The following is a 26,968-nucleotide window of genomic DNA, read 5'->3' on the forward strand; positions in this document are numbered from 1 at the left end:
GGGATTTGTGGACCCACTATTTTTTTAACTCTAAAACCCATATATATGCAATTTTAAGATTTGAGGGGTAATACCAAACGGTACAAAGACTTTAAAACAATAAAACTCTATAAATCCTAAGAATTATAACTGGGTAACCAAACACACAAGGGATTTATTATGAATCCCAAAATTTGTAATCCCATGGGATTATAAATTCCAGGAAACGTGAATTCTGCAAACAAACCCACCATGATCTCTGGACCACATTTTATTCACTCTGAAAGGTTTGCAGTGTAACGGTCATTAGCAAGAGCGATTAAGTGGTAAATTGTAACTGTAATTCCAAATTTACTCAAATTTACTTTGGTTGCCTGTGTATTTGTCAGTGCTTGTCAATGAGGATTAAGCTGTCTTTTATAAAAAAGAAAGGGACATATGATGCACGTCGTACGAGAAAATTAAGCACGAAATACGTAGTGCTCTTTTTTTTTTCCCCCTTATGTCCGCGAACTCTACACCTCCCTCGATCCAGACTTCTCTCTCACATTGGACAAGAGCACCACCTTCTTCTCACTTCTCTCTCTCTCCATTCAGTTTTTGCTGATCCATCTTACAAGGAGTCACGGATCTTACCACTCTCCAACTTCTTTCCCCCTAGAGTCTAGATGATAGATGACAATTCTTTGACGCATTCTTGATGATGAATTAATGGAGGAGGAGAATTTTGAAAACGGAATTAGGTTTTTCTTAATGATGTGAAGGAGGAACATTCTTGTGGTTGTGGAGGTGGAGGAAATGATTTTTTTCGAGGAATTGGTAATTGTAAATTGATTGAGATCGACTAATTTTTTGTACAAGGAGATGGCCTTTTCGCCTATCAGATTTTTGTTCCTCTTCCTACTTCTATCCGTTATTGGATGGGTCGTTTTCATGTAAGTCATCTTCTTTCACATTGTTATTTGGACTTGAAACTAGTTTTTGGCGATTTTGGGTTCCTTTTTTGTGTGTTTATTTATGTTCTAGTCTAGACATGAAATTTGATCTAATTATTCTGGAATTCTTGATTTAAACAATGCCAATCGGAATTGAATTTTTCTATAGATATGTGGAGTATTGAAAAAAATTCTACTGTATTTAGAATATGAGGTGCATGAAGATTCAAGTGTAGTACATTTTTATAAATGGTCCATTTTAGTGAACCCAAAGATGAGGATTGCTGAGGTTGAAATCAAGGTTACCAAATTTGAATGTTTTAATGTAATGTGGCATGGGGTTTTGGAAAACAAGATTAAGTATCATAAAAGTGTAACCTCTTGCATAGATAATCAACTTCTAAGTGAAAGTAACATGATCATAATAACACTATAAACGTGGAACATCTTTTGAGCAATTACTTACCGGGAAAGTTTAGTATTATGATTTTGAATCAACTTTCGCATCTCCATATGTTTTGGGTATGGTGTGTTCTAATCCCCTCATGAAGAGCTGCACAACATTAAGGAATATGATGCTTCATGTTTAAGATATGGATCTATGAATTTTCCTTGCTACACAGTTTCTGTTATGATTTGGAATCTATGACAAATTACGTAATAACCTACATGAAGTAAAAAGACCAAAACTAACACTTTTGCCAGCTGATTTAGATTGCATAATCACACATTTTGGCGCATGAGTTTGGTCTAGATAATGATAGTTGTTACTTGTGGAATGGTTTACAATCATATAAGTTTGTGGTCTTAATGCTTCTGTTTTTGGCATGCTTGAAGTATTCCCAACATTTTTATATTGCATTTTATTTTACTAATATTCTTCTTATTTCAGATTTGCCGCAAGGTTGCTGGCTTGGATCCTAAGCCGTGTAATGGGAGCATCTGTGGGGTTTCGTGTTGCTGGATGGAACTGTTTGCGTGATGTGGTTGTGAAATTTAAAAAGGTTATTCTCTTCTTATGCCTTGAATCTTCTGCATTGGTAATCTGTTCTGGTTGTAAAGCTTTTCTCTCGCATTACCTTGATTTAACACCATGACATTTTTGTCTAAACCCCGTGCTTTGATACTTGATAGCACCATTTGGCGATGCACTTCATCTATGTTAGTCATTAAATTTGTTGATGTCTGTCAGGGTGCTGTGGAATCTGTATCTGTTGGTGAAATCAAGCTAAGTCTACGCCAGTCTCTGGTCAAGCTTGGGGTTGGTTTCATTTCTAGGGACCCAAAGCTGCAGCTGGTAATATGTGACTTGGAAATTGTTATTCGGACTCCAGCCAAAAGTGTCAAGAAGGCTAGATCTCGGAGTAAATCGGGGAGGTCTCGCTCTTCTGGCAGAGGAAAGTGGATGGTTGTGGCCAACATGGCAAGATTCTTGTCAGTTTCTGTGACAGAACTAATCGTCAAGGTAAGCATGTGCTGTGTACTTCTTTTGTAAAATGTTTATCACTTTTTTTTTTTAAATTGTTTGTGGTTGCTGATAATTCGAAGCGTGAGTTTCTGCTCCGCTTTTGAGTTGTGACATATAAATACTCAAGGTAGTGGAAGATTGTGAAGAACATAATTGTTGGTTTGTGGTAAATCTTTTCACTTTTGACACGATTTTAGGTTTAGTTCGCTGAAGCCCTAACTAAGATGTCTCAGGTTGGTGGACTGAAATAAGTCATTTTGGCACGTCCCTGTAATCTGTTTGTCTTTTGTTTCATATCACTTGATGGGCTATCACCCAGTGCACTCACTGTGTTTTTACTTCGTGCCAGGTGCCAAAAGCTATTACTGAAGTTAAGGATCTGAGATTGGACATATCTAAAGATGGTGGATCGAAATCCAATCTGCTTGTCAAGTTGCATCTTCAACCTATACTTGTTCACATGGGGGAATCACGGCTTAGTTATGACCAGTCATCCTATTATAACCAAGGAGGAAGTATTTCTGAGGGTCAACTATCCTCAGATATGGCTGAGAGGGGATCTGCTGCTTTCTTCTGCGAGGAATTTTCACTCTCTTGCGAATTCGGGCATGATAGGTGAGAGTTTCTTCTTGGCATTCTGAATTTGTCGATCTTTGTATTTTTGGCACAACTGTTTTGCGTACTTGGGATGTTTCTGAAACTGAAAGTATAACGTCCAATCTTGATTGTCGAAGGGCCTTAGATACATACTTTCTGATTGGATGCTAGTAATGATTTTGGTATGGATTATCTCCATGATATGAGTGCTAGATCAAAAGGAAGAGTATTACTATTAAATTATTAATTTATGTCATTATTAACTTCCTGTGGATTTTTGCTGTCTTTTGAGGGATTGAGCACTATGCTCAGGCATCTCTCAGGCTGTATTTCGGCCTTGCAGTGGGAACTGGTAAAGGCCTGGATGAGTTGAGCTCCGCAGACCTATTTTAAATCATGTACAGAGTAACCTAGACGATTGCATACTTGGTTGTTCACAAAATATACGATGAAGCAGTAATAAAAGTATAATCAAATAATACGGATTGATATGTTTTTATTGTTAAATTAAAGAGTATAAACCACATGGTTCCTTAAGGGTTCCCTTTTCTCATAACATGCTCATGATATTGGTAATCTTATTTAAGCAATGATAGAATTGAAGCTATGTACTGTTGACAGGGAAGTAGGTGTTGTTATCCGGGATGTAGATTTTACATGCGGTGAAGTCTCAGTGAACTTAAATGAGGAGATGTTTGTAAAGAATAACGCTCCCATGGAAAGTTTTTCCAAGGAGGATAAAGTTGGAGGTGATAATTTGGATATGAAGGCAGCTTCTAAATTGGAAAAGAAACAAAAGGCACTTCTGTCACTTAAAAAGTACACCTCCTTGTTTCCGGAAAAGGTTAGTTAGCTTTAACCTGGAGTTAAATCTGCAGTTAAAGGAGAGCATCTTTTTTCTTTTCCTTTTTTGAGAGTTAGGATCAGTAAGATATTTATATTAACATGCATTATTCTCTTTCGCAAAAGTTCTGTCAAAATCTAGTCTTCTTTTATATGTTAATAAATAAGCAGAATTTGACTTACCAATTAACTCTTAATAGATAAAGTTGCACTGTCAAGTAAAACTAAAATTCTGCATTGAAACTTGAAAGCTAATTAGGCAATGTCCAATAATTACACAAGGGTTAAGTAAGCATCATTATACTCTAGGTTTTTCGTTTATTTACTCAGTTGTGTCCTGGTTTACCTACACTTGAAAGTTTGAAATAGTTTCAGTTTAGAGGTCATGGTAGAAATAAGTATAGCAAATTTCTGAACTTTCGTAGATATCAATTAACAAATATTATTTTTTCTCTGGAAGGTTAGCTTCAACTTGCCAAAACTGGATGTGAGGTTTGCGCACCGAGCTCAAAATCTTTTTAATGAGAGTAATGTCACCGGGATTCATTTGAGATGCAGCAAGTCACCATTCATTGAAGACATGGGGGAAAGTACACGCTTTGACGTTCAATTGGACTTCATTGAAATACATGTACCTGGTTTATCCTTCTTAAAAGTTTCATTGGTACTAGTAATTTGTTTATCACATTCTGCCAATTGTCCATTTGGTGAATTTCATTATTTCCCCATCATATTTTTCAGCTTTTTAGAGAAGGTGGTACTTCTATATTGGAAATCCTGAAGCTTGCCGTGGTTTCTTCTTTTTACGTTCCTATACAAGTAAGCTTAGACTTAGAGTTGCATTTTCTTTATAAAACACAGTTGGCACATTTTTTAACCAGTTGACTATTTGTATATGTGTCTAACGTAGTTGCAGCTGTGATCTATGTCTATGCCTTCTTACTGAAATTCCCATTGACTTGGTTTATGATGCCTTTCCTTCAGCCAGAAGCACCTCTTAGAGCTGAAGTTGACATCAAGCTTGGCGGTACCCAATGCAACATCATTATGAGTAGAATAAGACCATGGTTGAGCCTTCACTTGTCAAAAAAGAAGAAAATGGTACTTCGTGAGGAAAGGCCCATGCCTGAAAAGTCACAAGCTACTGAGTTCAATCTTGTCCTGTGGACATGCACTGTTTCAGCCCCAGAGATGACTATTGTGCTTTACAGTATCAGCGGTTCACCACTGTATCAAGTAGGTTCTACAACTTCTCCATTCTTTAAAGCTCTTATCTGCTAGCTGATAGCATATTAGGATTAGGAAGGCGCTTTTGTTGGTGTCACAACTATATGATTGGAATACTTCGGTTCCAGGAGCGGCTACTGTCGTATCTGTACTTTGAGCTGGTTCCTTTATTTATCATTTATTCCTTTCCCTTCGGTTAATGCTGGGAATAATTTGGTTGCTTCTCAATCTATGAATGTGGAAGAAGAGTATATACTAACCAGGGTATTAGGATGAAAAGTTCATGTTTAAGTTCTGGCGTTCATCATGGGCCGAGTTGTGGTGGTTGATTTGTTCTGTTATTTGCTTGCAGTTGACCTTTGGGCAGGGTAAATGTTATATGTTTTTCTATTTTGCTACTCTTAGACAGCCACATCCATATTCAGCTGTAGTATTATTTATTTTAAAGACTCAGCTGTAGTATTGTCGAAAAAATGAACATATGATGCAGGGGCAGAAAACTTATCAACATATCTTAGAGCTTTTCTTACTGGCCTAGATACCACGTGTTTACCATCTCTTCTCATAAGTCATAAGTACGTTCGATGTGAATGTTCCTTAAACGTGTTTTTCTTTTTGTTTTGTTTATTTATCTATGTTCAGTTGATCTGCAATGCTTGATCATACCATTATTTTGTGCTATGATATGCATCAATGCAGTAGTTGGTGACTAGTTGATACTGATAATTAACTCTTTATGCTATAGGGATGTTCGCAATCGTCGCATGTATTCGCAAATAACATAGCAAGTACGGGTACGTCAGTGCACATGGAACTTGGTGAGTTACATTTGCACATGGCTGATGAACATCGAGAACGTTTGAAGGAAAGCCTTTTTGGTGCGGAAACAAATACAGGCTCACTAATGCATATAGCAAAAGTAATTCTTGATTGGGGGAAAAAAGAGTCAGAATCACATGAAGAACGGGGCTCTGGTAAACGTAAGTTGGTTCTCTCCATTGATGTCACTGGAATGGGTGTATACCTAGGTTTTCAGCGTCTTGAATCACTGATATCAACTGCAATATCCTTTCAAACACTTTTTAAAAGTCTCTCTGCTGGGAAAAGAAAAACACCTAGTAGAGGTGTTCAAGCTGCCAAACCGTCTGGGAAAGGGGTTCAGCTTATAAAACTGAATCTTGAGCAGTGCTCTGTAAATTATTGCGGTGATGTGGGTGTGGAAGATGCAGTTGTTGCTGACCCAAAGCGTGTAAATTATGGATCACAAGGTGGTCAAGTAATCATTGATGCCTGTGCTGATGGTACACCTCGGACAGCAACTATCGCGTCCACTATGTCCAATGGGTGCAAAATCCTGAAATACTCCATATCCCTTGACATCTTCCATTTCAGTCTGTGTGTGAACAAGGAGAAAAGCTCCGTACAGACGGATCTTGAAAGAGCTAGATCTAGTTATCAGGAATATCTAGATGAACAGAAGCCTGGGAAAAAAGTAATTTTATTTGACATGCAGAATGCGAAATTTGTACGTCGTTCTGGTGGTCAAAGTGATATCGCTGTGTGTTCTCTTTTTAGTGCTACTGATATTTCCGTCAGGTGGGAGCCTGATGTACATCTATCACTATTTGAGCTCATGTTGCACATGAAATTACTGATACACAACCAGAAGCAACTTAACCAAGCGAAGGGAGGGCTGTCCAGTGGTAAAGATGTAGGTTCAGATAGAAAAGCTGATGTTGACTCACTGCAATCTGACAAACAACACAAGAAACGAGAATCTGTTTATGCCATCGATGTGGAGATGTTGAACATATCTGCTGAGGCTGGAGATGGTGTAGATGTAAAGGTTCAGGTTCAATCAATCTTTTCTGAGAATGCTCGTATCGGAGTACTTCTTGAGGGATTTATGCTTAGTTTTAATGAAGCTAGGGTCTTTAAAAGTAGTCGAATGCAAGTTTCAAGAATTCCCAATATTTCAAGTAGTTCTTCCGATTCAAAAGTTCAAACTAAGACGTGGGATTGGGTTATTCAAGGTCTTGATGTTCATATATGCATGCCTTACAGATTGCAGTTGCGTGCCATTGAGGATGCTGTTGAGGACATGATTCGAGGTTTGAAGCTTGTCAGCAAGGCTAAAACTAACCTTATTTTTCCAAAGAAAGAGAGCTCGAAACCGAAAAAGCCGAGTTCGACAAAATTTGGGTGTCTCAAGTTCTGTATACGTAAGCTTACAGCAGATATCGAGGAAGAGCCCATGCAAGGTTGGCTTGAAGAACATTACCATTTGATGAGAAATGAAGCTTGCGAGTTGGCTGTTAGGATGAAGTTTCTTGACGATCTTGTTTCAGAAGACACTCATTCTTCTGGAAATAATGAGCCAGATGAATCTTGTCCTGACAGAAAGGTTCAGTACAATGGAGTTGATATTGATTTGAATGATACTGCAGCCATCCAGAAACTAAGAGAAGAAATCCATAGACAGGTCTTTCAGTCTTATTACCAGGCATGCAAGAATCTGGCTACCACGGAAGGATCAGGTGCTTATAAGGAAGGGTTCCAGTCTGGTTTCAAGTTCAATAGTACAAAAACTTCCCTTCTTTCTGTTTGTGCGACGGAGTTGGAAGTAACTTTAAAGAAAATTGAAGGTGATAATACTGGAATGTTAGAAACTGTAAGGAAGCTTGATCCCGTCTGCCTAGAAAATGAAATACCATTTTCCAGAATGTATGGAAGAAATTTTAATTTGAATACAGGCTCTCTTGTTGTAAAGATAAGAAATTACCTGCCAATTCTGTCTGCGAGTGGTGGTAAATGTGAAGGGCGTGTGATCCTAGCTCAACAGGTATGTTTCTATACCATTCTTTTCTTGCATTGCTCTTTTGTTTCAGCCTGCTCATTTGCCTTGTCATGGAAATTCATCCCTATTTTTCCTTTTGCTTTACATTCTTTTCTGTGTATTTAATCTGATTAACCTTTTATTACTGTGTTTTTTATGTTGTTACCCATGTGTGGAATTCAATGATGAGAAATGAGTCATAATTCGAGGTTATTTTTTTGAAATGCATATCTGTTTTTGTTTGATTAAATGAGACAAGAACAAGGTAGCACTCATTGAATAATTTATGTAATTCCGTTGCTATGGTAAGCACGGCCAGAACTGTGAGCAATTGTGATCATCTACTGTCAAATAATGTTTATACTGAGAATATGCACTCATAAAGCACTGTCAGTACAGAGTCACTAACACCACTGTGTAATTAATCTCCTTATTTAAAGCTGAGATCAAGATCTTAATAAGGGGATTTGTCCAAAGTCTGGACAAAAGTTAATGAATGCTAGAGTAAAGGACCTCACAGTCGTCAATATCATCTTGCTGTAAAGTGCCTCCAAGGGAATTCCTTTTTGAGTGATGTGACAAAATGCAGAGGCACAAGAAGTATTCCTCTTTTCTGCGGAAGTAGACTGTTGCTTTAAAAGGATCATGTCCATGTTTCATAAGATGCAGCAGATAGTGAATGATGCATGCCCTTAAGTTAGAAAATGATGCACCATTATACCAGCTCTTAGATATAAATGTTTCTGGTTCAGGAATACAGATATGTCAAAACTTGGTTTGAGGGCGAACAAGGAAGAACCCACAATAAAAACTTCGCATAAGCATGAGGTGTATCTATGAAAAGATTTAGGTTTAGGAAGTTGACATGCATCACTATCCACTTGGAAGTGGGCCCATAATTGGGGTGTGGGCCTGGTTGTTGATGTTTCTCATTTGCTTTCCATTTAGGTACCAGAAGTTTCATTCTTGCGCAAGTAGTAGAACAAAGTTCCCCTGCAGCACCTCATAGAAAGTTAGGATACTCTGGAGTCTTTAAGTAATTACTTAGTACTTACATGTTCAGGATGCTGAGATTTTATTTAATGAGCAGAGCTTTCAGTTACAATCTGTTTCTTTTCCATAGTATATAGGTGTTTCTACGTACTCTTTAACTAATCTTCTCTTGGTTGCAGGCAACATGTTTCCAACCGCAAATGCAACAGGATGTGTATATTGGGAATTGGAGAAAGGTGCGAATGCTTCGTTCAGTGAGTGGTACAACTCCACCAATGAAAACATATCTGGATTTGCCTTTACATTTTCAGAAGGCAGATATCGGCTATGGGGTGGGTTTTGAACCCGCTTTCACTGATATAAGCTATGCTTTTACAGTAGCACTCCGTAGGGCTAATTTAAGTGTGAGGAATCCTGTCACAGAAACTCCTCCACCTAAAAAGGAGAAGAGCTTACCATGGTGGGATGAAGTAAGGAACTATGTGCATGGAAATATTGGTTTATACTTTACTGAGACAAGATGGGAAATTCTCGGGACAACCGATCCTTATGAAAAGGTTGACAAACTTCATGTTGTCTCTGGTTACATTGAAATTCTTCAGTCAGATGGGCAGGTTTCTCTTTCAGCAAAGGATTTCAATGTTTACTTGAGCAGCTTGGTGAATTTAGTTAACAGTTGCAGTTTAAAACTTCCTGATGGTGTGCCTGGTCCTTTTCTTGTAGTTCCTGCCTTGAGTATTGTTGTTACCATGGACTGGGAATGTGACTCTGGCAAACCTCTTTACCATTATCTATGGGCACTTCCTGTTGAAGGAAAATCACGTACAATAGTCTATGACCCCTTCAGATCGACTTCACTGTCCCTTCGGTGGAATATTTCCTTTCGCCCCCCACTGCCCGTATGTGAGAAACAATCCCCATCCTCTACTATTGGAGAACAGGCAGCGTTGGATGGAGCTGCCTACAGTTCAGCAAATAAATCGGAGCACTATTTGAAGGATTCACCTATTTTGAATGTTGCAGCTCATGACTTAGCCTGGCTAAATAAGTTCTGGAATCTCAACTATCTTCCTCCCAATAAGTTGCGTACCTTTTCTCGGTGGCCTCGTTTTGGAGTTCCAAGAATTGCCAGATCAGGCAACTTGTCTCTTGACAAGGTGATGACAGAATTTATGCTTCGTATTGATTCCATGCCCACTTGTATCAAACATATGCCTTTAGATGACGACGATCCTGCGAGAGGACTGACTTTTACAATGACTAAGCTGAAAGTTGAACTCTGTTATGGTCGTGGAAGGCAAAAGTTCACTTTTGAATCAAAGCGTGATCCTCTTGATCTTGTTTACCAGGGTGTTGACCTTCACATGCTTAAGGCGTATATCAATAAAGAAGATTCCACATGTGTAGTGAAAGAGGTTCAGATGGCAAAAAAAGGTATGCAATCCGTTGATGGAGTTAACAGTGAAAAGTCTAACTATATGAGTGCTGGCACAGAGAAGCACAAAGATGATGGGTTTCTGTTATCATCTGACTATTTTACCATACGGAGGCAGGCTCCAAAGGCTGATCCAGCAAAATTATTATCATGGCAAGAAGCAGGTAAAAGAAACCCAGAGATGACATATGTTAGGTCTGAGTTTGAAAATGGTAGTGAGAGTGATGAGCATACAAGATCTGATCCAAGTGATGATGATGGATTTAATGTGGTAATTGCTGACAATTGTCAGCGGGTTTTTGTCTATGGTCTGAAGCTTTTATGGACTATCGAAAATCGAGATGCTGTTTGGTCCTTTGCTGGCGGACTATCCAAAGCATTTCAGCCTCCAAAGCCTTCCCCTTCTCGGCAGTATACACAAAGGAAGTTGCTTGAGGAAAACCAAGTTCACGATGATGCTGAAAAGCCTCAAGATGAAGCTAGTAAGCTTTCACCTTTAACTACCCAAGGTTCACCTCATCCTTCTCCACAACATGCAGATGCTGTGGGTTCACATCCATCTTCTTCACATACCGTTAATATAGAGAGCTCAGCCCTTGCCGCACTTGGTAAGTCCTAATGCCACCTGTTTTAAAAATCACTTAGCATAATTATTAAAATAGGTTTAGACAGTTAAGTGGTTTTTCAACAGCAAAGAATGATGACTCGGAGGAGGAAGGTACTCGGCATTTTATGGTGAATGTTATTCAACCCCAATTTAATCTTCACTCCGAGGAAGCTAATGTGAGTCTACTAGCTTGTTTTATTTCATATTTGGGATAACATAGTCACATACTGCTACATGAATATCTGAACTTTTGCTACTTCAATTATAATTTAGTTGTCTTCTTCACACTTCAGTTACTAACTGGCATCCCAAAAACCATGGATAGCTTTTCCTGCACCATCTTCTCTACACTGATTATTTCATATATGCTAAACATACTGCTATGGAAATATGTCAACATCTTATGCCGCGTCAATCATATGCTTAACGGTTTCAGCTTATTTAGATTTATATTTCTCATTAAGTGTGTGTTCGTGTTTGTATCAGTGGAGAAATATGCATCAGTGGCTAACCATGTTCGCTGTCATTTTTTTTTAGTCGTACTCAACTTATGATTATGGGGTTTACTTTTTTGATTTGTGTGGCAGAACCTCCATAATGGGGGGAATGGGGGGGAATGTTTTCCTTTTCTTTGCTCAAATGCAAGTGTTTTGGAGGAAACAACACTTATATATGTGCTATTGTTTAAAAATTTACCAGGGAAGATTTCTCCTTGCTGCAGCCAGTGGTCGTGTCTTAGCTCGGTCATTCCATTCAGTTCTCCATGTTGGTTTGGAGATGATTGAGCAGGCACTTGGTACTGAAACTGTAAATATTCCTGAATGTCAACCTGAAATGACTTGGAAACGTGTGGAATTGTCTGTGATGCTGAAGCATGTCCAAGCTCATGTTGCACCAACTGATGTTGATCCAGGTGCGGGAATACAGTGGCTGCCGAAAATTCTTGGGAGTTCTCCGAAAGTTAAACGTACAGGTGCTCTACTTGAAAGAGTATTTATGCCTTGTACGATGTACTTCAGGTACACAAGGCACAAAGGTGGAACTCCAGAGTTGAAGGTTGGTTACAGATCTTTTCTAGGGTTTTTAATTTGATTTCTTTTTGGAAATAATTCTCTTGAATTCGAGCACTTAAGATATCCTTGTTTATTTTGTTTCTATATGTGTTGTCTATAGTAGATAAACTGTGAGCTGAGAAATTTACTGTTTGAAGCCTTTCTGATTTATTCTCTTGCAGGTGAAGCCATTAAAAGAGCTCACCTTCAATTCTCCTAATATAACTGCAACGATGACATCTCGCCAGTTTCAAGTTATGCTGGATGTACTGACCAACCTGCTCTTTGCTAGGCTTCCCAAGTGAGGATACTTCGTATTTCTAGCTTGCTAAATTTTCTTCTCCCTATATCTAGATTGAGTTCCACCATTAGTTTTCTATTATACAGCCTATTACCACACATGGCCTCATGTGCTCTACTTGATGCACATGTGAATCTATTAGTCTGTCGGGTTATGTCTGTCCTTTCTACATGCTCTAGTTTTTTTTATAAGAGCTCAAGACATTTAAGAAGCATATATTACGGTCTCTCTTTGCTGATAGCTCTTCTAATTCTTGAGAAGATTTGTTAATGCCCTTACAATATAGGTAACTTCCTTGTTGATGGTGTAGCTATGTGGATTTACTAATGTGATGCCGTCATGTTTTTAGATTTAACTTCTTCTTATTTAAATAATGTGATCCAGGCCTCGGAAAAGTAGTATCTCTTCTCTTTCTGAAAATGATGAAGATGTTGAGGAAGAGGCAGACGAGGTGGTTCCAGACGGGGTTGAAGAAGTAGAGCTTGCAAGAATCAGTCTCGAAAAGTCAGGACAAGAAAGGAAGTTACTTCTTGATGATATTAGGAAGCTAAGCTCCTGTAATACCATTGGGGATTCAGGCCCATCTCCTGAGAAGGAAGATACATTATGGATGGTAAAAGGTGGAATATCTACACTGGTAAGATGGGAGCTCTTGAAACTAGTTTGTCCGCAAAACCATTTACATCTTTCTTTAACCTGACACTAACGCTTCCTTTTCCTCATAAATCGTAACAGAAACCATATATATGTCTAGTTTGTTGTTCCATTTACTTGTTAATGCTGATTTTACCATATGGCACAAGTTTCATCCTGTCACAATCTAGAATTCTTTTCTAAATAGGATCATTACAAGCTTATCCCTTAAAAATCAACCGAAAAATGCTGGTTATATTGCTCATTCAAAGTCTAAAATAAATAGGATTTTACTATATGACACAATTTTGATCTAATTACAATCTGGATTTCCTCGTCAAGTAGAACTGTTACAAACTTAGCCCCGACAAAAGTTGACTTCAGTTCAGCATAATCAACAATTTAAATGCTTGTTATTATCATAACTATCCCAACTCTCAAAATCTCGAAGAATAATGCTTTGGAGTAAATTGAATTTGTTGCTCAGAAATTCTATGTTAGTTTCCATCTAATTGGAATTCTTGGACTAGTGTATTTTCTGTGGGTTTTGGAGGTATTTTCTTACAAGTATTAATTTTTCAGGTTCATGGATTGAAGAAAGAGTTGGGGAACACACAAAAATCAAGAAAGGCAGCATCTGCAGCGTTAAGGGATGCTCTTCAGAAAGCTGCACAGTTACGGCTGATGGAGAAGGAGAAGAACAAAAGCCCTTCCTATGCAATGCGTATTTCTTTGAAAATCAACAAAGTAGTATGGGGAATGCTTGCAGACGGCAAACCTTTTGCTGAAGCTGAGATAAATAACATGGTAATTGACAGGACAACTCTCTCTCTCTCTCTCATTTCAGCATGCTGTGCCTGATGCACATGACACCCTTGACCTCCCTATGTATTTCAACGCAGCCACACACAGCAGGGTTGTTATATTGTTATGGTTGTGTTGCACCTGGCATTTGCCAGACATACGTTGAACAGTTATGTTTGAATGAACATTTTGTAAATCCCTCTGACACCTCTTCTGGCAGATTTATGATTTCGACCGAGATTACAAGGACGTTGGTATTGCTCAATTCACAACTAAGTCAATTGTTGTGAGGAACTGCTTGCCCAATGCCAAATCTGATACGCTGTTAGCAGCATGGAATCCTCCTGCTGAATGGGGAAAGTAAGTGGTACCGCAATTAGTCAATTTCATCATTTCCTTCTCGAATGCTTTTGTTGTCTCTTACAGTGGTCCTTTTTTTGAAACCGGTATACCAATTATCAGACACCGTTGTTAGCATGTTGGTTCAAGGCAATTAAATACTTTGTAATTGGATAACAATAATTTTTTTTTCATGAATACCAAATTATGTAATAATAAATTGCCAAGTAATTGATGCAATCTGGTTACATCTTGTAATAACTCGAACTTATGTTAATCAAGCAATAGCCACCTAGCAGCATGTGCAGAATACACATTCTGTCTAATGTGACGGAGATACACCTCTAACCATGTGTAGGTTTATTTATGTGTACCCGTATAACTGTTGATATAATGCTCGGTGATCTTGTGGAAGCTGTTGTATAGCAGAAGTTTGATGAAATGATAGCCTTATTCTTCCTTTATATTTTTGTATTTTTGATTGTGAACAGACTTTCAGAAATGGAGGTAGCTACTATCTTATTTTTTTGCATATTCTAAATAAGCAAAAATATACAGCATCTAAGCTTATAAAATTTTGGCTGCAGAAATGTGATGCTTCGCGTAGATTCAAGGCAAGGAGCTCCGAAGGATGGAAATTCAGCTCTTGAACTTTTCCAGGTCATTAATTCTTCTTTTGAGTAAACGTTTTACATAATTATGCTGATGTTGTGAGTGTAAACATGGAATAAGAATCTGAAGGTAATATTCAGGAAATTGGTCTTGAAAATGGATGCTATTCCAAAGTAGCTGCACTAATATTAGGAATTATTTGAGTACCCATAGTGTAAAAATCATTCTTAGCTAGTCAAGTAAGTTGGTGCATTTTCTTACAACCACCGAAGTTTTTAATATGCCCGTATTTGTGGGTACGCAATTTGATATTGGTTCACCTATTAACAATCTTGAAAATCATATCACGAGCTTGTGGAATTATGTCAGTGTTGTTTGCTGGTGTGTTGTCTTCCAATTAGGTGCTCTAGTTTTCTTGAAGGGTACAGTGTTTGTGCATTGGGCCTTAACATCATTCTTTTGCACTGTGATGAGTTCATAATTGGTTGCACTAACAGTTACAAAGTTCTATATATTTTATGTAGGTAGATATCTACCCACTGAAAATACACTTGACTGAGACAATGTACAGAATGATGTGGGAGTATCTTTTTCCAGAAGAAGAACACGATTCACAGAGACGGCAGGCAAGCCATCTATCTACTTATATATGCATGTTTCTGATGCATCTTTATCAATTTTTAATGGCCCACTGAAAAGTTTTCTGGATCCCTGCAAGTGCAGGAAGTTTGGAAGGTTTCAACTACTGCTGGTTCAAAACGTGTAAGAAAAACTGGATCTGGTCATGAACCATCTGTAACTAAAGACTCTGATTTTTTCTCCAAATTAAGTGCATCAGTTATCGCTTCTGCTGGTAGTCAGTCTTCCTCTCATGGCGACACTTCCCATGTAAGTACTATCTAATTCACATTTGCAAAATAGTAAGGTTTCTAAGCGGTGTTTATTAGGTATGGACATAGAACTGCACATTTGTACATAGTATACATGTAGCTTCAGATTTGATGGTTGTTCCATAGATAGGGCCATTTTATCAACTTATCAGAACTGCTGATCAAATGATTGAGAGCCTGCAAGAAATATCTTGTTGAGAGGCTGTGCATAATAGGGATGTACACTAGTTACCAATCAGATTATTGGTATCTCAAGTTAGAAAATGTGAGTTAACAGTTGATAATTCTATTGTACGAGTTATTTCAAGGAGCATCATTCTTGTGCTTAATCTGAAAGTGCCCTTTCTATGTCAAATATCAAATATTGTAGTTTTTGAGCTGCAACTTGGTTCTCGATGCAGACATCGAAGTCACAAAATGTAAAAGGGAACATAATTCCCGGTACTACGCCAGAACTGAGGCGAACATCTTCATTTGACAGAAGTTGGGAGGAAAATGTCGCAGAGTCTGTGGCTAATGAACTAATCCTGCATGCTCACTCCTCAAGCATCTCTTCAAGAAGTGGTCCCCTTGGTTCAACAACAGAACATTTGGATGAGTCCTCGAGATATAAGCCAAAAGACCCGAAGATAGTTAAACCTGGTCGTCCTTCCCACGAAGAAAAGAAGGTTGGAAAAGCACCAGAGGACAAAAGAACCAGGCCTCGAAAGATGATGGAGTTTCATAATATCAAGATAAGTCAGGTTGGTTCAGTATAACATGAAATGTCAAAGCGAAGATTATGGTTGAAATTGTTTGATGCTGTCTAACAATTAGTACTTTACTGCACTGTAGGTAGAATTGCTGGTTACGTACGAAGGATCTAGATTTGCAGTGAGTGATTTGAGATTGCTGATGGATTCATTTCACCGTGTTGAGTTCACTGGCACTTGGAGGAGATTATTTTCGAGGGTTAAGAAGCATATCATTTGGGGGGTTTTAAAGTCTGTTACAGGAATGCAGGTAGACGAGTTATGCTTAATGGTTGTTAGATACTTTCAAATAGGGACAGCAACGGTATTTTGTCAAGTTTTTCAAGTAAATTGTTTTCTGCTGACTTGCTGATTCTCTGCACTCCAACAGGGTAAGAAATTCAAAGACAAAGCTCACACCCATAAGGAACCCACGATTATTGGTATTCCTGATACCGATCTTCATTTTAGCGACAGCGATGGAGAGAAATCTGGGAAACCCGATCTCCCTATATCTTTCCTCAAGAGACCAAATGATGGAGCCGGTGATGGATTTGTTACCTCCATAAGGGGACTTTTCAATTCGCAGCGCCGCAAGGCCAAGGCGTTCGTCCTGCGGACCATGAGGGGAGATGGAGAGAATGATTATCAAGGTGATTGGAGTGAAAGTGATGCTGAGTTCTCTCCCTTCGCCAGGCAACTAACAATAACAAAAGCTAAACGGCTTATTAGACGGCATACAAAAAAATTCCGCTCAAGAGGGCAGAAAGGTGGACCCATTTTTCTATTTTCTTTATTCATTCCCAACAGTGTATGCAGTTTGGCTTTGTTTATTAAAAAGCAGAATCTTAGCTAATTAGTGTACTTTTATTGATCGCAGGTGGAACTTCTCATCAGCGAGATTCTATTCCAGATTCTCCAAGGGAGACATCACCAGTTGAAAGTGCTGACGAATCAAGCAGAGGGTCCTCTCCTTACGAAGACTTTAATGATTCTCCCAGACATCCTCCTCCTCAGTCGCTGATTTTAAAAGGCTGATGATTAGTTTGCTCAATGTACTATGTCCCGTGTCAATAAATCCACATAAGTTATCCTAAATTATTTGTCACGGTGATGCTGTTGGATGAAACGTTCGACGGTTACCGGGAGTTACATGAATAAGAAAAGAAATCTGAGGCTGAGGCAGTTGGCAGGTGAAGGTGTTCAACGTGGGTGGAATACATTGACAGTTGGTCGATCAAGGTGAAATGTATGCCCTCCAGTCTGAACCAAATGAGTTGTATATGTGTGTAACAGTCATACAGTCAAAGAACTGCCTCTTTTCTGTCTCAATGTTTGTTTATATACTGATATAGTCTTAATATAGAATTTCTGGTGTCCGGGAATTCAATGGTTTTGTAATTATGCATTTATATGTATTTTGAGAAAAGGGTTTTTGTTTTATATGGCTCGATAAAACTATGCCAAAATTTTGTAATCCAACTTTTATTCATAACATAGAAAGATTCAGAAGAGGCAAGCTTTGGTTCACACTTTGAGTTCCTCAGCTCAAAATGTTTATCAAGGGCCATCAGTTGAGGTGATGTTATTAAATCAACTGATTTGTTGTCGAAGTTGAAATGACTGACACTCAGTTGATCGCTGGGAAAATAAATGCTTTAAAAGTGCTGGAGATGAAAATTTAACCTTTACATCCGACGAGGGTTCAGAGTCTCCCTTGTATGCAACTTCGTCTGGGAGGGCAAGCAATTAAAAGCTTCATCAAACACCTTCCGGCAGCCAGCACCTGAGAGAACAATTGCCTCATGGCCTCAGATGGATCCCCGCCACTGCCACATCTGGATGCGATGCCTTAAGCCAAGCATCTTCCAGAGGACCAGAAGGCTGTGAGGTTTTCTTTTACACTTCCGGGCTATAATCTTTTAAGGGATAAAATGGACTCAAAAGGAGCTACTGCCAGAGTCAGCTTTTATGTTTTGTGCTCAAGGCACGACACCATAAAGAAGTAACCTGTTAGGGGGCCGCATGGTTTATTAGAGGGGCGGCAGTGTGATAGTAATGTCCCTCTAGTTGGTTAGGGGAGGTGTAAATTAACTAGATTACCCCCATTTTTTAACCTAAATCAAAGTTAAATTAAAAATTTGTTTTCTTTCTTCTTCTCTTCTCCTCCTCCCATCAACCGTAAGCTCAATTAAAACTCAAAATTTCATCGTTTTCGATTAATCGACGATTCGAAAATTAATCAAATGTAGTGTAATGACTTATATGAGGTATGTTTTGAAAACCCAGTTACGATTTGGTTTATTTTGTTCGATTTAAGTTTAATTTCTATCAAAAATTAGGGTTTTAGATGAAAATTGAAATTTATGAGTTTATGTGAGTTACAGTTGATTTAAACTCAATTACGAACCGTAACTGGATATTTTGATGTTGTTACGGTTGGTAATAGTTCAATTACCAACCGTATGTTCTTATATCTGAGAATTTTCTTCAGTTACGTTTGGTATCGAGCATTTAGTTACCAACCGTAACTGGTTTTACGATTGAGTTTTCTTCAAATTTAACCAGTTACAGTTGGTAGTTCATCTTTTATGAACGCGTAACTTCGATTTACGGTTGGTTATGAGCAAAATTCCAACCGTAATTAGCTCTGAAAATGTAAAAAAATTGAGTTTTTTACGTACTTTAGATAACTTTGAGCAACAAAAAGCTAATTGGGACTAATTTAGAAGTATATCCGGTCATTTTCAGGTCCCGGTTCTTCATTTTGTTGGTTAATTTCTTCAATTGATTGAGATTGACCTTCTCCTCTATTTTTTTTTAACTCTAAAAATCTGATTTTGGTTTTGATTTTGAGTTAATATAAGTGAAGTTAATCATTAACACTAAACTTGATTATCATCACTAAACTAGGTTATCAATTATGAGGGTTAATTTGTCATATCCATCATTTTTTTTATAAAGGACACCTTGAATGATCATGTAATGAACTTTTTTGTCCTATTAGAATACCGCCCCTCTAGTTATACGAAGAAACATTTTGCATATATGGCAATTATCTCTCTCCCAATAACCTCAAGACACTAATATTTCAAATTGTATCCAATTATGGACAGTCTCCACAGGTTGTGTTTCTTGAAAATTCTGATGCAAGAGCCTACGAGCTTTAGTCATTGACTCATTGTGACAATACAGGGGCCTTTTTCTCTCCTCGGCATCCGAATCCTGGAAAACAAACCTCTTAAGTTGTATAAGGAACACATTCGATATCCCAAGACTCAAATCTTTTTCCTCCGACTTCTTTAATACAATCTCCATTGCCTTCGGATGGCACAAGTCTCCAGCCATTAACATGTACTTCCCCTTCTACCTCAAATCTCAATCCAACTCATCGCAGGAATATTCTTCTTCAATTTCAATTTCTTCATCATTACTTTCATATTAGTTACCTCGTTCCAATTCTCTTTAGAAGCATAAGCATTTGTCATCAGTGTATGAGCTCCTTCATCGCCTGGTTCGAGCTCGATTATGTGATTCATTACTCTCTCAGCCATCTCGACTTTTCCATGTATCCTACATGAACTAAGAAGTGTTCTCCATAGAACAACATCTGGATTTTTCACTTGGTTTATTAGTGACTCTGCCTCTTTGAGTTTTCCTCCACGCCCTAACAAATCAACCATGCAACCATAATGATCTCTTGACAATTCAATTTCAGGGTGGTCTTCAATGGAGGAGAAGATTCGACGGCCTTCCTCGAGCAATCCTGCATTACTACAAGCAGAAAGAACACTCACCAAGGTTCCATTGTCTGGCTTAACCCTCAGTTCTTGCATCTGATCAAACAGTTTAACTGCTTCTGCTCCATACCCATTTTGAGCATAGGCGGAAATCATTGAATTCACAGCTACCACATTGAGATCACCCAAATCGTCAAAAATGGATCTTGCATCATCAGTAATCCCACATTTTCCATACATGTCGATAAGTGTAGCTGCAACAAAACTATTTCTATCCAACCCCATTCTGAGGACTAAACCATGAATATGTCGTCCTTCTTTAACCATTGCAAGCATTGAACAAGCCCGAAGAACAGTAGATAAGGTGAAAGCATTCGGAGAAATTGAATCACGGATCATCTGGCAGAAAAATGATAATGCAGATTCTTCTTTACCATTTTGTACAAGACCCGTGATTAGAGCTGTCCAAGTCACAACGTTGGCATTAACAAACCCTTCAAAAACTTTGAATGAATCATCAAGCAACCCACCTTTCGAATACAAAGTAAGAAGTGCAGTTCTTGAAGCAACCGCGAAATCCAATCCAGATTTAGTGACAAGTACATGGATCTGTTTTCCTTTACTCATATCACCTAGGTTTCCACACGCTGTCAAAGTACTTGAAAAGGTAAAGTCATTTGCTCTGATACCGTCCTTGATCATATGCCTAAAAACCTCTAATGCTTCAACATCTTCACCATTTTGAGTATAACCCACAATCAAAGCCGACATCAGAACCACATCTTTATTCAAAATTTGGTCAGACACGGTTCGGGCATCCTTCATTTTACCGAATTTGGAATACATATCAACTAAAGCACTAGCAACAAAGACATTAGATATCTTCAGACCCGAAACCACTAATCTTCCATGAGCTTTCCGCCCTTGGTTCAATAAACCCACATTTGAAAATGCTTTAAAAATACTTGAATATGTAAATTCATCCGCAACCATACCATGTAAAACCATTTCTTCAAATAGTTTAATAGCTTCCCTACTCTTTTTCTGGCGAATATAAGTTGAAATCATGGAATTCCAAGTAACAATATGCTTATTTGGCATTTTGTCGAATAATTTACGAGCATCATCCACTGCGCCACATTTTATATAAGCATCAATGATTTTATTGCCCAAACTAAACTGAGGGAACCCAGATTTGTCAATAAGAAGGTGAATACTTCTGAGGTCCGTTATAGATTTTGTCTCTCTGCATTTTTGCACAAGAGCAGCGTAATAATTCAAGTCTTTTGTTGAAGTCTGTTCATTCAAGCGATAAAATTCGTTTTTTGTTGATAGACATCTTCTTGCACAATTTGGAAATCTGTTTAGGCTGCTGCGAAGCCTAGTCGCCATATGCACTTGCTGGGGCATGTTAAATCACTTCGTTTACCCTGAAATTTGGATTTAACATCCTCTCAGGTGGAACGATGAAGATTAGGCAGAGGGAGTTGAAATTTTTAGTAAGGGACTACTTACTTTGCATCATTCACGCCTCTCAAGAGCATTTGATATGTGTGCAATGATCATGACAAGCTTACATTGTTGGGACAAACATTTGCAGTTGACCATGCCTATTGCAATAGTTAGTTGGGTCCGACAGCTTTAAATTGCCTTTCGGTTTTTGCAAATTTGAGTCCGTAACCATCCAAGGTACTTTTCGAAACATATTATGGTTTGAATTCCACCTTAACACCGTTCGATAACACAATGAAACTACCTCGAGTTTGCAGTTGCACAACTACCAAATCCAAATCCAAAGTCTTTTCAAGTAACAAGTACCGGGTCGACCTCATTCAAGTAACAAGTACCGGGTCGACCTGAGAATGAGTCGAACATAGTAGCAAGTACCGGGCCCACTAGAGAATATCTCCTAAGAGTCGAACATAGGTTTTACGCCGGCCTATCCGAACCTTGCACAACTTGCACTACGACAAGCAAGCAGTTGCACAACTACCATCATGTTTTATGTTTAGCTTCCAGTTTTGCAACTTGTTTATGGCAAGCTTGAGAACGAATATATAATCTTACTGGCTTAGAGTAAGTTTTTCTCTATCCTTTTGTAGAATTATTCAAACAAAGAAATCTAGAAGACGACATGAAAAGATATTATTTCTTTTAGTCCCTGCAATGTACACTAGCGCATATATTTGATGCCCGATTAAAATTCCTCGTTTTCTTATTACCGAGCTAAAATACCATTCTTTCTCCCTAAAGTTCAACATCTGTAGTCTGTCCTGTACCTGACCAAAAAGAAATGAGAAAAGAGGAGAAACTGAATATAACCAAAACCAACATCAATATCCAGTGAAAAATCCCTGGCAAATGGATCACATCATATTTATAGACCGATAAACAGCTTTCCTTCAGGAACCATCGCTAAAACTATCAATACACAACTAGAAGAGGAATCATATCCACACCCACAACCCTGTTACAAAATCCACCTCCAAGACTCATCTAAGAGTCAAATATCACACCCTCCGCAATTTGCTAGTTTAGCTGTACTTGTGAAGAAATCCAGATCTGTGTCCAGCTAGTTGTTGGCGTAGTCCTCAGCCATTTTTTCTCCTTGTCGAGGAGTTAGTAGGCCTATAAAATGACTAAATAAAATAGAGGAAATAGTCAGTATGCCTGCACACTAATGTGGCATCATCAAACACAAGACAACTCTTTAACCAAAGAATACATACCGGCTCTTTACATTTAGCAGAAGATTTTTTCATATGAAAAGCTAAAGGCTTAGTATAATCTTCAAAAAGCTCCTGCAAATCCATACCCCATAAAACTGTTACCAAATAATTACAATGGATATTGCAAAACCATATATGCTCACTGAACTTTGAGTGTATTAAGTGGCAGATGGGAAATAAAGAATGATAGCCTTCTACTTAAAAATGTATGTGTAAAAACATTTCAGCACCTACTGAAGCACAATTAAACAAAGAAAAATAGAAGTTGTGTTTGTATATTCAAGTGAAATCGTACATAATAACCATCCACTTTTCACAAATGTCCAGAGATATCATACCTGGTCAGAATCAGCATAAGAATTTCTGATCTTACGCGATGGCTTTAAATCATCCGGACTTCCCTGTTGATTCATATGATGGAAGCCAACTATAAGAATCCATGCCATAACAGAAGCATTATTTACAAAAAGACAAGATTTAAGCTGAAAAGTCGGTATTAATGTGGCATGAACTTGCTAAGACCATGATTATAAACTCTACCGATAGCACAATCTAGCTTTAAAAAAATAGATACGTGAAGTGTAAATAGGACTATAGGAGATAGATCAGCATAACTTGCTAAGCACACACTAAGGAACGACAAAGCATAAGATAAGTAGTTAAGTGCGGCTAAAGTTGGCCTGGAAGCAGAAACAATACCTGCTCGTCCATGTCGCCATAAGAAGCTCCCCGACGAACATCTTCAGGAGTTCCCTGCCAATCCCCGAGATAAAGTTAGCAAATCATACTAAACCATATTAAGAATTTTAGGTCATCAGTAACTGGAAACTAATGATGGCTTGGCAAACTCAATAAATCACGTAACCGAAGCATGTTAAGAACCCAAAGACTCAAACCTCCTCATCTAGATCAGGTGATAAATCCCTGGTGTCTGTAGGCAAAGCTTTCGTATCCTTGCGGGTCCCCTGAGAGGCCAAGATGACAGATAAAATATCAGCAATAGATAAGCGATTTACTATGTGTGCATTCCATTTTTGACAGGATAATCCCACACACCCCCACCACATACAAACAAGCATCGATAACTCAAGCATGTAAACATCACTGTATCAGAACTGCAAGTATACGACCCCGTGCTGCGCTTAAAATATGAGGATCATTAACTTCAAGAAGAAAGCATGTGTGTGCTATTTAAACCCTTACCTGGCCATTTTGGAAAGAAAGCGGAGTCTTTCCACCTTTAGAGAGATCTCGCAGAGTTCCCTGCAAAGAACATTAATCAAACTTTCTCCACCCTCTAGGTATAAGGAAATTAAAAGAACCCCAAAACACAGATTCTTAATCAACCTTGTTTGCCCACATAAGCCCGCATGCATTGCATAAAGTCCTTGGACCAGCTGGCCCACGACGCATAGCTGGGGTCGAACTCTCACTGGTACCACAATGAGAACATCTGCGTGAACTGCATAATACAATCAAATTTGACGAATTAGAACACGAAGTGGGAGGGGGTCGAGGAGGCAATGAAGATGTAATAATTCTTCAGACATAATTGGTATCTCGTCGACTGAGATTTCAAACGAGAAAATTAACATGCTGGGTACACACCCAACTTCCGAACGGGGAGTCACATCCCCCTGAAGAAGAAACTGCGATGAATCCCGACTAGAGGAATTAACACGGCCTTGCTTTGCCTGCTTTGAGGATGCGAACTGGCCTTTCTTACGGTGCATCCTACACAAAAATTAGAAGAAAAAAAATCAGTATGAGTGAGTAAGCTACCAAAAGAAAAAAATGGAGCTTTGGCACAGATTTTAAGTTAAGAGTAACCATACTTCTGAGAAACCTCTTTAGGAACATTGTACCGAATTTTCTTGTCAAAATTTCGTTCTTTCCGCTTTTCACGAAACTTAACGAGAGAATCAATTCTTTTTGACAGGTTTGAACGTCGTGGAGCATCGCTAGCAGCCTGAGAGAAAATTGACATTATGCAATTATACAGTAGAGAAAAATACAAAAACATAACATAATGATCATCTAAGATTCGAAACACACACACGTTGAATACCCTATCGTTCTGATGGTAAGAGACGTCAACTGCAGGCACAGCAGTAGGTATGTCTCGACCTCCTAAAAGCAAAAGAACAGCTTGCACCTATTATATGAACAATTCAAAGAAAGTCAATAGAAAGAATTAAGTCATGGCCAAAAGAGTTAAAACACAAAATGAAATAAACCAGCAACTTAGAATAAGTCAATGTTTCTGCAGCAAAAGAAGCATAATAACCTCAGTTGAAGTTGAAATTAAAGCACAGTTAGTCTTGGGAATGAAAAAAGTGGCACTTATACTACGCAAGGAGCAGCTCCCCGCACTTTTTTTTCCTTCCAAATCTCTTTTCACAATTCTATCAAAATCGAAATTTGCTGGTCTACTGAAAATAGCATGCTTCTCACAATCCTCAAACCTCCTTGGCAACTATGAGACATTATGTTGAAATGCATACCGAATAGCCATAACATGTTTCATAAATCTCTTTTCAGTCTGGTAAAATGGAAACAATGCCTAGGACAAGGAACCCCAAGGTAACTAGAAGTGGTAACATTGATGTAGTTTAACCCCAACATACGACATGCTCACTCATACCTCAACCCAGAATAGTTAAACCCTGAATTCTACTTAACCCTTCCAGCTCACACTCCACAATTTACTTAATCAAATGCATATGAATCCAAGTGATTAGTTATAACACAGACAGACAGATATACCAGAAAAGTACAATTTTTTTTTAAAATTTTTTTTTTTTGTAAAAGATCAAAATTCATGACAGACAACAGATTATTTTGGCAAATTTTTTAGGGTTTATTTAAATGAACCGCCAACAGACAAGTGGGATAAAGTTAGATTGCTAAACCAGGAAAAAGATGCTGAGTTCGCCCTCCAAAAGGAGCACCAAAACCCACAAAGGAACTGGCAGTTAAACCCCATTCATGCAAAACGTCTATGATTCCAAGAAAACCCTAATTAAAAAGAAAAAGTAAAATCAAACCTTCTCATAAGTAATTGAAGGAAAAACATAAACTTCTCCTTCAAACGCAAGAGTCAGTTCACTAGTACGAGTTCTTGTGGAAGCATTTCGAAAATTCCCTCCTGAATTAACAGGTATATCTTGAAGATCATCTTCGGTTTCATCTCCACCACCACCTCCATCATAATCATCCTCATCATCTTCATCATCATCACGACGACGATCATGATCATGATGATGATCATCATCTTCTTCATCATCATCAGTAGGAATCATATGATCATCAAACGGCCTGGCTTGAAGTGGCAAAGGGTTTTCTGGTGGCATCATATCTTCTAAGTCATCATCATCATCAGAATAACGATCCACGGGAACCATTTCAAGTAAAACCCTAGCCCTAATCAAGAAAATCAACAACTTCAATTAGAAAAACTTTGATATATAATTTCCGTAACCCTAATTTTACAACTATCAGTGTGATTAAAGATGATGAAAAATAAGAACAAGTCTAATGAACTTACCCAAATATCCGCAATAAATTTCGGATTATGCCCTTCTGATTTTCTTTAGAGTGAGAATTTGAAGAATCGAAAAGAAAATTAAGAAATTGTTTTTCTGAACCAGAGAATCCAGGGGAAGGAAGATGTACGATACGATCAATCCAATGAAGTAAATTTTGATAATATACATTCAGGAGTATGGATGTATACAAATAGGAGTATTGAAATATGATGGTCTGATTGATTTGAACCGTTGAAATCTTATCTGATTTATCATTTTGGCAATGCAAAGTAGGACCTGTTTGTTAAAATGTACACAAGTGAAGTGACAAGATGATGTTGATGAGTGTGGGTCCTCTGAGTCTGGTTTTGTTGTGATATGATCAAAAATATTATCATGATGATCATCGATTTCATCATTATCATCACACAATGCAAAGTGGATGTAATAACCACGCAGATGCAGTTACGTGGAGAAGAAAGAGACTAGGAATACACATGAGGAATTTAAAATAGATAAAGTATAACTATGTGAGCGTGACTAGGAAAAATATTATTAAAAACACTTGGCAAAAGAGATAGGGGTTGGTCCACGGTCTGTAATTTTCTTGTTTTTTTTAAAAAAGACAAGAAAATTTAAAACGAACCAGTAGCCTCAGTCTCAGTGGCAAGGAGGAGGAGGGATGGTCAG

The 26,968-nt window shown here is 38.2% G+C and overlaps 2 protein-coding genes and 1 pseudogene across 6 annotated transcripts; 1 reads left to right on the forward strand and 2 right to left on the reverse strand.

Annotated features, from left to right (window-relative positions):
- The first annotated feature begins 497 nt into the window (after window positions 1–497).
- On the forward strand, window positions 498–17,811 carry LOC113349697 (protein SABRE-like). 3 transcript variants are annotated; one of them, XM_026593721.1, is made up of 24 exons: window positions 498–914; window positions 1,807–1,918; window positions 2,107–2,379; window positions 2,732–2,997; window positions 3,601–3,823; window positions 4,283–4,453; window positions 4,564–4,641; window positions 4,807–5,058; window positions 5,795–7,891; window positions 9,058–10,921; window positions 11,005–11,096; window positions 11,620–11,716; window positions 11,834–11,976; window positions 12,155–12,273; window positions 12,658–12,910; window positions 13,489–13,713; window positions 13,931–14,070; window positions 14,637–14,709; window positions 15,186–15,287; window positions 15,385–15,549; window positions 15,953–16,294; window positions 16,386–16,553; window positions 16,674–17,052; window positions 17,163–17,811. In XM_026593721.1, the coding sequence occupies exons 1-24, from the start codon at window positions 844–846 to the stop codon at window positions 17,318–17,320; spliced, it is 7,863 nt and encodes a 2,620-aa protein (XP_026449506.1). In that variant the 5' UTR covers window positions 498–843; the 3' UTR covers window positions 17,321–17,811. The 3 variants fall into 3 exon arrangements, with proteins under 3 accessions (XP_026449506.1, XP_026449505.1, XP_026449507.1); XM_026593720.1 differs by having other exon boundaries at window positions 11,620–11,976; XM_026593722.1 differs by lacking the exons at window positions 498–914; window positions 1,807–1,918; window positions 2,107–2,379; window positions 2,732–2,997 and having other exon boundaries at window positions 3,685–3,823; window positions 4,288–4,453; window positions 11,620–11,976.
- Window positions 17,812–19,266: 1,455 nt separating this feature from the next.
- On the reverse strand, window positions 19,267–21,683 carry LOC113349698 (annotated as a pseudogene).
- Window positions 21,684–22,316: 633 nt separating this feature from the next.
- LOC113349699 (GATA transcription factor 24-like) lies at window positions 22,317–26,656 on the reverse strand. 3 transcript variants are annotated; one of them, XM_026593724.1, is made up of 12 exons: window positions 26,299–26,648; window positions 25,799–26,174; window positions 24,811–24,906; window positions 24,587–24,720; window positions 24,360–24,485; window positions 24,099–24,213; window positions 23,955–24,014; window positions 23,648–23,716; window positions 23,451–23,504; window positions 23,090–23,152; window positions 22,752–22,823; window positions 22,317–22,661 (listed from the first exon to the last, which is right to left on the reverse strand). In XM_026593724.1, the coding sequence occupies exons 2-12, from the start codon at window positions 26,153–26,155 to the stop codon at window positions 22,614–22,616; spliced, it is 1,194 nt and encodes a 397-aa protein (XP_026449509.1). In that variant the 5' UTR covers window positions 26,156–26,174; window positions 26,299–26,648; the 3' UTR covers window positions 22,317–22,613. The 3 variants fall into 3 exon arrangements, with proteins under 3 accessions (XP_026449509.1, XP_026449510.1, XP_026449508.1); XM_026593725.1 differs by having other exon boundaries at window positions 24,820–24,906; window positions 26,299–26,646; XM_026593723.1 differs by having other exon boundaries at window positions 24,587–24,906; window positions 26,299–26,656.
- Window positions 26,657–26,968: the final 312 nt, after the last annotated feature.

The sequence above is a fragment of the Papaver somniferum genome, chromosome 2 (genome assembly GCF_003573695.1).
Source record: "Papaver somniferum cultivar HN1 chromosome 2, ASM357369v1, whole genome shotgun sequence".
Taxonomy (NCBI): Eukaryota; Viridiplantae; Streptophyta; class Magnoliopsida; order Ranunculales; family Papaveraceae; genus Papaver; species Papaver somniferum.